Source organism: Sturnus vulgaris, chromosome 2 (assembly GCF_052056855.1).
Source record: "Sturnus vulgaris isolate bStuVul1 chromosome 2, bStuVul1.hap1, whole genome shotgun sequence".
Lineage (NCBI taxonomy): Eukaryota > Metazoa > Chordata > Aves > Passeriformes > Sturnidae > Sturnus > Sturnus vulgaris.
In genome coordinates, this window is record NC_142244.1 from 53,865,835 (window position 1) to 53,877,778 (window position 11,944).

Genomic DNA, 11,944 nt, shown 5'->3' on the forward strand with positions numbered 1-11,944 from the left:
GCTGGTTTAATTTTAAGAGATGCTGAGGTGCTTGGAATGTCATCACGTTTACACGGATTTAAAGGGGTCCAGTTGCACAGGTTGCCAGCACATGGCCAGTTTTATGGCACACCTTCATAAAAGCAATGGTATAAAAAAATCAGGTCTTTGGTGTAAGGATTTCAGATCCTATTCAGGTTTATATAACAGATGGCCAGCACACCACACACCTCACTGATGTGAATGGAAACATTAGTGCTATAGAGTTTCAGCCATGTCTCACCTGGAGATTTATTTAGCAACTGTTTGGTAAATAGTTTGTATCTCAGTGGAAACTGTGCTAAATCCATGAAAAAAAAAGGCAGCAAAACAAAAATTGCTTAATGTCTCTCTCCTCATACTCACCTTTGTCCTAAATTAATCTTAAAATCTCACTCCAACTGAACAGTAGGAATTATTCTTGTGGACTGCTAGTGTCAGCAGTTATGAAAAGAGACTTAAGCAAGTATGATTAGGAAGTTGGTTAGTGAAATTCAGATTCCTGAATCTTAAGCCCCAAACACTGCATTCTGTTTTCTAAACCTCTCGAAACCTTTCTTAGCTCATGTGGAGTCTACAATGTCTCTCAACAATAGATTCCTTTGTATTTTTCCAGCATGAAGGAAGCATCTGGATGAAATGCGAGTAACAGAAAAGCACACAGGTGTAATGCTAAGTTTGGATCTCATGCAGAGCTCTCCTCTTTTAGAAACTGGCTTAATGAAGTGAGAATTAAAATTAGTAAACAAAGTGTAAGTTCAGTAAGGAGGCTCAGGAAAGGGATTTATTAATGTCTTTAAATTGTGCCTCCTAAAACGTCCCCATTTTAAAGAACTCTACAGAATTAAAAAAAAAATACAAAAAGATAAGCATGTCAGTAATATGTGTAAGATGAAGTTTAACTCAGTAAGGAAAAATAGCCTTAAAACCAAAACTAAGCATTTAAACCCCCATGCTCACCTCATTTGGAGCCCATACTAGTGTTCAGTCTGGTTATAAAACTACCTTTGCAAGGTAGCTGTCATGACTTCCTGACAGGCTCAGTTCTTTTGCCTAAAGATGATCATGAATAATGGGAAAATAAAGACAACCATCCAGTGCAGGTATTAGCTTTGAAAGACTTTGAAGGAAATAAAAAAAATCCTGCAATATGTAACAGTGTTAAGCAAGAAATAAGTGAGTCAGTGAACAGCAAAATGGTACATCACCAGAGAACAAAAGCAAAGGACAGCTGATTTAAAACAATAAAGTAATACATTTTGATGTAACTTTTAAAAAGATAAACTGATTTTTTTATTATTCAGCTTAGAGAGAAGCAAAGGGTCACACTGAAATTCCCTCTCCCAACGATATCCAGTGAAAAATGTTTTTGATTTTCTTTTGTTTAACCTTACAATTTTTCGTCCAGCCAGCTGAGACAGTGAAAAAAGCTTTCATGTAAACAGTACAGAGTTCACGAAAAAATTGCTTCATGAAAAAACATTAAATCCACAATCTTCATGCTGAAAGAATGGAAACTAATGGAGTTCAATGTATAGAAAGAGAAATGATGCAATTGTTTTCTTTTCCAGTTTGGATACTGCACTAAATCGGCACATCAGATTCAAATTTATTTATAAACTGTTTCATCTGGAAAAGAACAGCAAAAAATGTATGCAAACCTGCTTACAAACTTATTCACAATTCTACATCCTGCCCTGTTATGTTAGACACTTGACTTAAGAGAGGCCCTACACAGGGAAGTGATATTTTTGTTGTTGCTCATTTATGTAATTCAGGATTTACACAGGTTGGAGAAGAGATAAGTTCAAATGACACAAGCAACTATCTGGCATATTATCAGGGTCTTGTATTGGTTTTCTTCTTTGAGGGATAGAGGGACAAATGGGAGAGTTTGCAAAGAAACGGAGCTGACAGACTGAAGTTAAATTTGCAAGCTCGAAGCACTTTGTTTTGTTAAGATCCCCTCACTAAGCTGCAGCATTGGATGCTTATACACTCATTTGATTTGTGTAATAAGACAATTCAGAAAGACCAACATAGTTTCCTACATGGTATTTAACAATAAATTTAAATCTAACCTCCACTAGTTCCTAACAGCTGCTTCCAAAGTTGAGCTATAATTCATTCTAGGCTCACTCAGCCTTTGGCATCTTTCAGAAAAGATTGATGATATAAAAAGTGAAGTATTAGATTCATGGTATCGGAAGTTATTACTGTCATTTCTGTATCCTCATTGTGGTTAACATAAAAAGTTACATGTGTGGTGATGCAATGTGAAGGTTTCCTTTTACTTCTTCTAAAGTTACACACAGGTAAAATATTCTACTCAACTACAGAATAAAAACTGAGCAGCTACCAACCAAAAGGAGGTTCTTATTTCTTCACCTAATAAAGGGCACAGCAAAATAACCACTTTATTTAGTTGTATTTTAAAAGCTCTCCCGGTATTTTTATCTGTTTCTTGGTAGAGAAAGAAACCTCAGTTATTTTGTTTCTACTTTTCCCCATTCTGTCATATAGTTTCCTTTCCATGCTTGTATACCTTTTTTTAGGCAGACCTATTTACCAGCAATCAGGAGTATTTCAAAACTAGAACTTTTATCAGGCCCACAGTTCCCTCTAGTAAAGCATGAACATCAGCTGAAGCATCAGGCTGGCAGATGACATGCCAGAATTTGTAACATCTCTCTTCCCCCATCCCTGCCAAACAAGAAATAAAACTAGGTTATGCATATGTGGTTATGCATTTTTAAAGAGCTGAAAGATGCATCAGAAAATTAGGTACTTATTTTAAAACACAACAGATATGTTTCACAAGCATATTTTCCTAATACTTATCTTAGGAGAAGTGCTGCTGGGGCTCAGCTGTTGGTAGGGAGCTGGTACCTTGCTTTGGATATTCTACTAATTCCCCACTTCATACTTCAAATCTATCCCATCATGTGCACACAAAGTTACCCATAAGCAGTTCAAGGCAGTTATATTTACTGTCTTCACAACACCCACTACAAATCAAACTCCTCCTTGAAGCATTTTTTGTATCTACACACTAAAGCCCTGAGTTTATAGCTAAAAAAAGACACTAAATGCATGTACTGTTTAAAGGAACCCATTAGGATGCATGAATCCCATATGCTTACACTAAGGTTAGATGGACAATGTTGATCCAAAATGAACAAGCAATACCAACTGCGAGAATTTTGTTCAAGTCTGTGAATCATGTTTCCAAAATAAATTCTCTGAACAGTGTGTATTTTTAATATATATTTATTACATCACTTACAATAATCTACATTAATGTTAAATCTAGCAAAAATAACAAATTGCAACCAGGATGACATGGTCAAATATGAAACACAAGTACAATACAGTATGATGAAACAATGGCACAAAAATGAAGGTGATTTTTGTCAGCTGATTATAAGAAATAAAACATTCATCGGTGTTTATTTTGCAAGTTTTACATGTTTTGTTGATAAATCAACAGCTTTCTTTTTGGTTTCCTGCATCACATTAATACAAAAATGGTATAATTTTAAAAGCAAATATCCAAGCACTTTTCATTAAAAAAAATAAGTGTATGCATAACTTTGTAAAATCTTAAACTTATGTTGTAAATGTGCCAATATTTACAATATCGTAGTGCAACTAAGAAAATGAAGAGGCCTTAGCACAAACATTATTAGCTCCTCGTTCACTAGAGCCCAAATTCCAAAACACTGTATTGCAGGGCAAACCACAACCTAATTACCCCATATAACACCGGACAACAAGTACACGCTGAATACAGTACAGCTTTCTCCACACTTCACGGCTGGGGGTTAACTGAAGCGACCTGGAGCACAGCCACGCACACGGACGCGCACGGGAGCGCGCAAGCCCCGCGTGTGCGCGCTCGGCCCCGCGCTGGCTGCGCGGGCACGACACGGCCGTGTCACCTACGGACCCCGCTGCCTGCCACGGGGACGAGGGGCGCTCGGACACAGCTGGCCATGGCAGCTGGCCACAGCTGACACGGCAGCAAGCGCTGCTCTGCTCGGCAGAGCCTGGATTCTGGATGGAAGGGCTTTCCTGGGGGGAGCACACCCATTTCCAAAGGGGGCGACAACCATTTGCTGGCTTTGCTCTGCTCATAAAGGTATTGCTCTCCGTGCTTTGTAAAGTTACTTTTCAGCACTCATAGCTACAAGGTCTTGTCACTAGCAGATAGAACTGAAAGTGAAGATTAAATAAAAACTGATCTTGTATTTTGTTGCACACCATTGACTGGATACAAGAAAAAGCACAGACAGCATTAATCTATGCATTAATCAAGTGATGAGGTAATTTAGCACCATAAAGATTTCCTGTCTGTTCATTGCTCTGTATTTTTGACAGAAACAGTAAACTTGAATTGATCAGAGGTTCTTCTCTATATTACTATTAATTCATTTTACATTCAGATTGCAGTTTTTGTAAAAATGCACCATATAAAGTTCACACGGAAGTGTGAATTATGAAACTGCAGAAGAAAACATTATTATTTAACCTCAATTTTTACTCCACATAATCTCAATCCAGTTGTTTTTCTAGGGTGTTGAACATTATATGTCCTTTCTTGTAAAATACATTTATAGCCATAATATTAATACTCCAGAATTTTCATCTTTCAGCCAAATATGCCCTGTGAAAATGAATTGAAGAGAAAAATAACTAAATGTAATGCTCCGTCTCTGAATTATTTTACAAATTGGAAAGCAATTTTCACATTGCATAATGAATGTTAAAGATTTTACTGATTTCAACAAAAGAACTTCTAATTTTGCACGACTTAATGTACTGCAGAACAGTGCCATTCAAGATGAGGCGTAAGACTGAGCATGTCAAAAGAATTCCATTTCAACTATTCAAATTTCAATTTAGGATTAATGTTTTGTCTGTGTATATGTATTTGTGCATAAGGTTCTATCCTCCCCACCTTGGAGTCAATGGTGGGTTTGCCACTTGGTCAGTTTGAACTTAGCCCTTGCTTGAAGATGTAATCTCTTAAAACTGTACAGAATTCCTTGGAGTAGCTGCTCAGCAAGTAATGGTTGGAGCAGCTCCACCGACTTTAACAGAGCTGCAGTGAATCCCACCAGACGAGCGTTCTCCTGTTAAAACATTTTCCCCACTTATTTAAAGTCACAAATGTGACATAACAGCGCATGGGTTCCAAAGCCATTAATCTATGTACGTGTGCATGTGCGTGTAAATATAAACATACGCGTTCTGTGCTTCACATGTGAACTGCTTGTTGCACAAAAGAAGAAAAGAGATTTAAAAAAACAAAACAAAACAAAGTTGCAGAAAGCATTAGGGAAATAATCACAAGTATTCATAAAGCTCAAAGGGAAGAAAAGCTTTCACAATCTATACAAGACTCTTTAGCTACATCATAATCACCTTGGAGTAGGCACAAATAATGCAGCATACAGAGAACTACCAGAGGTTCAAACACTATAAAGTTGCTTAAGCTATTCTATTATTTAATGCAGCTGATGAAATCTAGGAACAAACTAAAACCTGTGCTGTTGCAAGTAGAACTACAGCATCAAGGAACACAATTTCAGTTTCACCCACAAACTGAAACCTTCTGGTCTTGCTCAAAAGAAACATTTCATTTCTGCTCGTGTATAATGGGAATTACATTCCACACAATAAAGGATCTCAAAGTCTATAAACAGTGTACCTTTTCAATCTCTAAGGGACTTTCATTCCTAAAATGAAATATTAATGATACATCTTGCCCCTGAATAGCCCCTTAATACAAGTCATATGTTGAAATGATTAAATGTTATGGACTAGCATATTCTTTTTTAAAACAGTCTTGATGGAGAACTCACTGTGATAACAATTATTGATATAAGGTCAATTTTCTTTTCCACAGCTAAGCAAAGCTGTGGGATTCAGGTTTGCTGGCAATCTGTGCTCCCTGTGCAGAACATTCTTAACAAACTGCCTAAAGCAGCAGTAGCCTATACGAGAGAAGGGAGGAAAAATACAATTCCTGGAATTTATTTTCTTTACAGGAAAAAACAATTTTCGAAATGCCAGTAAATACTTCACTCAATCTGGTCAAATTGCCTGAATTTTTGGAAACTGATCCCAATGCACCTTTATATAATATGCATTTCTCAGGATCAAGTAATAAATTTTGCAAAGACATTCCCTCATAACAGCTGAAAATGCAAGCAACTTCACAGCTGTGAACTTTTTCAGTAGAGCAGGGCAGCCTACGCATTATGTCGTGGGGTAAGGGATGGACTGCTCTTATGGCTGGGAAAAGCTTTAGATTGAAGTCTGAAGCAAGAATGGCAAAACATTCATTTCAAAAGGGAAAGACATGACTGCTTCAGCAAACCTGCCAGATCAATGACTTTCTCTCCAGGTGATACTGGAACCAGGTATAGGAAACAGAGAAGGTAAGTTTTGTATTCTGCTGCCCTTTTATTTATTTTTGCAAATATCCTCTGTAAAGAAAATTATGTTGATACAGTAAAGCCATAACATCACATGCCAACATTTTCCATCTGCTGATGGACAAATAGACAAATCAGTCTAAAGGAATTATGGACAAATCAGTCTAAAGGAATTATTACACTACATTTAGAAGTTGGCATGTGGCAGCTAAACCTTTTCTTCAATTAAGTAAATTTTCCTGATTTCAAAATATATTAAATAATCACTAATTAGCTCAAAAATATAACCTCTATAGATTTTTGCTGAGAATCAGAAACACACTGATTTCTAATTCTTAAATTATTAGTACTTGAGAAAATGAAGGGAAAGGTATAAGACTGCAAAAGTGTGTGTTCACTATGGACTTAAATATAACATATGATGGGAAATGTTGCTATTATGTAAATTAAGTAGACTAAGATTCTCACAATAAAGCAGCAGAAAACAAATGAAAATTAGTAGATATTTGTTAAGCAACTGGTTATAATGCACGACCTACTTTTACACTAAAGGAGTTTTGCATATTCATGCTGTACAAAAAGAGCACCTCTAGATACTGCAAAAACAGAAAAATTAGGTCAATAGGAGGATGATTTACAGTATCACCATTTCTGTAGGCTTTCTTTTTAAAATGCACAAAATGTCTTCTTATAGGAAGTAAAAAATTATGTTCCCATTCTTAACGTAAGTGAAAATAATCAACTACTTTCTCAGGAAAAATACATTTTTCCAAGAGATGTCATCATAAGTATGTCAGATGACGCTGCTGCCAGCAGGCCCTCGTATTTCCTCGGTCAGAAATCTGCCCCTGTTTACTTGCAACACATGGATGATCAGCATTAACAGCTCCTGCCAGGTAAAACATTCATAATGCCTGTGAACACCCTGCTGTTTACAGCCATCAGATGGCAACGCAGTGAAGAGAATCTGAACACTGCTTTGAAATAATTACTTTTGCCCTGTGACCACACAGGATTTCCTCACTTTCTTTTCATTTGGATAAAAAGACTAAACTCAGGGTGTTTCGAATGTGCGTGTTGGGATCTGACAGCGTGGTGCAAGCAGTTTAATATGGCAGGTTTTTTCTTCTCTGCATTTTACCTATTCCTTGGTAAAAGCAAAGTACTCATTAACTGTTCATATCAAAATGAATAAAGATACATATGGTAAAAAGAGAACACATAATCAGTACCTTAGATGATAAAAATAGTGCTATTCATAAATGTGCCCACTATGGATTTGTGCGTTATATTCACCTTATCCAATCTTTGTGCCTTTAAGTATGCACAATGCTGTTCTGGATTTGATGGACATATTCAATGGCTCATTCATTACAAATTCTTGCATTAAAATGCAGTGATAAAGCCAAAAAATACCCCCACACACTAGAATTAATTTGGCCCCATGTTGTTAATATTAAATATGCAAAACTCTTTTGTGCGATTCACTATTACTGTAAATTAGCAGCTATTTTCTTTAAAAATGTTAAACCTTCATCAAATCACAAACCATAAACATTGTTCCATTTTCTCTTTTACACTGAGTCTCCTACTGAATCCATATCATCCGAAGAGAGTGGGCGATACAGGTCCTGTAAGATGAAGTGCAGTATAGATTTGTTTATTCTGTTTGATTTGTTGCACTGCAACTGTCTTATATTCTGTTACTGTGGACCAGAAGACATTGTTTAACATAAAATATACATGTTCTATATACTCATATTGTTGTCTTAATATCATTTTTTTAAATCAAAAAAATAGATGGTTAGTAAATAAAGCTAAAGTTTCAATGTACAACATATTCTCAGAGGCAATTCTTTTTTCTTTGAGTCTTTCCTATTAAACACTATTCAAACAGTATTTGTCTGTTCTGAAGAGTCTCCTAATGGTCTGGAAATCTGGAAACATTAATTTAATCTCAAAGGGAATGTATTTTTCTTTTGGCTGTTTCACAGTGGCAGAGTGCTTACCTTATATAATGTAATAAAAACTTGCCACCCACTGGTGGTATAGCATGGATCCAGCAACATTTGACCCCTGGACTGCTGACACTGAATACTGCTGTTGCCTATGTCGTACTGACAATGGTGTTCCTCTCCCACAGCTCCTCTGTGCCCGTGTGTGTATAAAAAGACAGCGTGTTTTACACTTGTCCCCCCATCACCGTCTCTTTCTGTCGGTAGCCAAGCAACCAGCTCATGACAGCACAGGGAGAGTCTGAGTGGATCTGTACACTTCATTCTTTCAACACACCCCGATCTTCTGATGGATCAGACAATCCTCAAGTGCCAGAGGTGTTATGGGATGATACATTGCCCTGTCCCACCTACACAGCACAGCAACCCTCGCCGAGACACACAACTGCACGGAATGGAAATTCCAAAAAGAGAAGTGGTAGAGGACAGGGCACTGTCTTTTTAAGGTGAATTAAGCATAACTGATGGTTCAGAGGGGTTCTGATTGGGCAGGTGCCCATCATATCTCATAGCCATTCTCTGATATTTTTAAGGTGTTTTAGGGGATCCTTTCAACATAAAAATATGAACAAATTGCAACAAAAAAATCCTCGTAAGACAAAGTACAAGAAAACATAAGAATGGGAATGTTGATGGGGCCAGCTTTTGGGTTGACCTTGAATGGATTTGTTTTGCTTTTTTTAATCACATTAAGATAACCAAGACAAGAAATGAACGAATCTGAAAACTATATTACAAAAAAGGACCAGCTAAAATAAATGCTTCACAAATTTCAAATTGTGATCTAAATAAACAATGCAGGTTTATATTTTACTTGTAGGCATGATGTAAAAAGGATTTAAGTACCTTAAAAGAGGGCTGATTCCCTAGAGTGCTTCTTCTGTATGTATTCTGCCAAAGGGCATGTATACACACAGTAGAAGACATTAGACTGGCAGAGTGAAAAATCAGATCTTAAATACATTTCTATTATGTTGCAAACAATCTAGACAAGAGAACAGTTTTAAATAGACAAGAAAATCTTATTCTGAGTACTAGCTAGTCAGTTAATTATTAAAATTTCTTTTGAGAATATCCAGTTTGGGAATTTCTAATACATACTACAGGAAAAAAAGAATCTTTTGATTTGTTAGAGGATAACACCCCAAAATTTTGAATAGTATCTCCCAAGTGACTACTCTTGCTTCTGAATATAAAAAAGATATATGCATTTGGAACTGAAAAATAAGATGTTTCTGAATTTTAATATTTAGAGAATATTTTTGTGTTTATTTTCATAACTCTGTGTTTGCTTTAAAGCAAAATCATTCATCAGATTTCAGTGTCATTTTCTCTGCTTTTTCACCTGCTTTTAAATACTTGAAAGTATTAAAAAAGTTTTCCTTTTTGAAAGAATTTTCCTTGCCTATAATTAGCCAGAGAGCTGTGTTTCTTGAAATCTTGAGGAGAATCTATTTATTATTTTGCACAGATTCCTAAGAAGACAAAAACTGCTGAATGAATCAGACTTCTTGGCTACATACAACTCAAAAAAATCCTTATATACCTAGAATTCAGCCTGTCTAATCAGTCAAGAGATACTTCAAATCTAATTTTTCTTTATTCTGTAGGTTGTAATCTCTAGGTATATAGAAAAAAGTTATTTTTTTTTCTAAATGCCATGACACCTTTTCTGAGTCTGCATAGTTAAGTGCACTCTGTTGCAGTAGGAGATGCATTTGTGGGCAACACAGTAACTACTTCAATCTTCTATTTCAAACCTGAATTTCAAATGTGTTAATCCTCTGGGAAAAAAAACCCAAAATTTAATGACGTTCATAACAATTTAAAGACTAGAATCTTATTTTCCTATTTAAGAATAAAGAAATAATTAAACTGCAAGAAAGAGTAACTATAGCACACAGCCTGCTAGTTAAAATATTCAGAAGCTGAAAATTGGTTGACAGTTAGCTAAGATAGCTGATAAATTGTTCCTAGTTCGCTTTCAACTTCATGAATTACACCCATGAAATTAATCTTTCAAATCTTACTTTCTTCAAATATAGACTGAGTTTCGCACAAGATTATGAAAATATAACTTTCACTGAGTTCTGAATTTCTGGAAACAACTCAGCCACGTACATATGCAAATGAGAAAGGATAAATTTTATCTTTTATATTCTGGCTTTTGAGGGTACAAAATTTTATCTACAGGGTTACAAGACTACTGTTTTCCTGAGTATGTACCACAGCAGCATTTTTGTCCTTATTTACATCAATATAAAACCATCCTTCAAAGGCCAGAATTTATTTTTTAAAAAGATGAGTGATGAAATGTCAGTAAGTAAGACAATTAATCCCTATTTTAAGTTGCCTAATGCACTCTGCAGGTCTTTACTATTCCCAGGAAGAAATCCCTCCCCTTGTGGAAGTACTTTCTTTGATGCCTCTGGATTCAAAGGCATGACCTCCTCTCAGCTGTACTTCCCAGGAAAAACACTGGCAGCCTGCCTAGACCCCTTGGCATTGTGATGTCCCAGGCCTACAACTCCCTCATAGCACTGGATTGGGATGCTGAAGAGCTGATTGATTAGTTAATTCAAGGTGAACCAGGCTAGGCGAGAGGAAGTGTTCCTATCACCTTCCAGACCCAGTAGCTGACACTGGCATCCATGCACCTGATGGCATGAGAGAACAGGAACTCCTGTAACTGCACATGGGGAGTCACAAAACACCACAAATTACAGAGATGAGCTGGTGTTCCCAGGACCCAGCATCTGACTTCAGCTCTAAAGCAGTAGCTCCCTCAAACTGCAGGTAAAGAGAGAAAGAGCAGTCAGAAAACCAGCCATCACCTTCAACTCCAGATCATGGCTACAGCAGCCAACACTCTTCTTTCAGGGCAGGAACACTTCGCCTCTCAACACTGGGGATAACATGGGAACTTAAATCCATCTCTTCTCCCTTATGTCTATCACATGATACCAGCATTTCAGCAACCTCCTAGAGAATAAACCTCCTCCTGCAGCTGGCTTGTCAGCACTGTAACTGAAGCCATTGAAGACAAAACAAAACACTTTGGGTTTAAATTTGGTTCATGACAATATGGTGCATAAAATAACCTAAGTAAAATTACAGTGAAAAGACACAAAAAACTGTACTAAACAACATTTATAGTGCTAACAAGGGAATTATGATTTTCAAGCACTGCTTAATGCCTTACTTACTCATTGGAATGCACATTATAACCTTTAATGACACAATCATATGTTTTTGCACTGAACTTCCAACTCATTCACTTCACAAGCTAAACATGAAAGCAGATGAAATAAATTCTCAGACTGAGTGTTAAGTTTCCATCCCTGAACTTCTGAGTTGATTTTGTAACCTAAATAATGTTATTGCAAAGCATTTTACATGATTGCAATCTATTTTTACATGAATATATTCCATGTTTCATCAGATAAAATAAATAAATCGGTCTAAAAT

The 11,944-nt window shown here is 36.5% G+C and overlaps 1 protein-coding gene across 3 annotated transcripts in view; it reads right to left on the bottom strand.

Moving 5' to 3' along the window:
* DCLK1 (doublecortin like kinase 1) overlaps window positions 1–11,944 on the bottom strand; it is a 224,924-nt gene that overhangs the window by 46,283 nt on the left and 166,697 nt on the right. The window contains exon 7 of one of the 3 annotated variants that reach the window (XM_014868918.2): window positions 8,027–8,092. The exons of the other annotated variants lie outside the window; for them this stretch is intronic. Coding sequence (XP_014724404.1) covers window positions 8,036–8,092 — 57 coding nt within the window. The 3' untranslated portion in view covers window positions 8,027–8,035. Of the gene's footprint in view, window positions 1–8,026; window positions 8,093–11,944 lie in introns of those variants that run through there. 3 annotated transcript variants of the gene reach the window in all.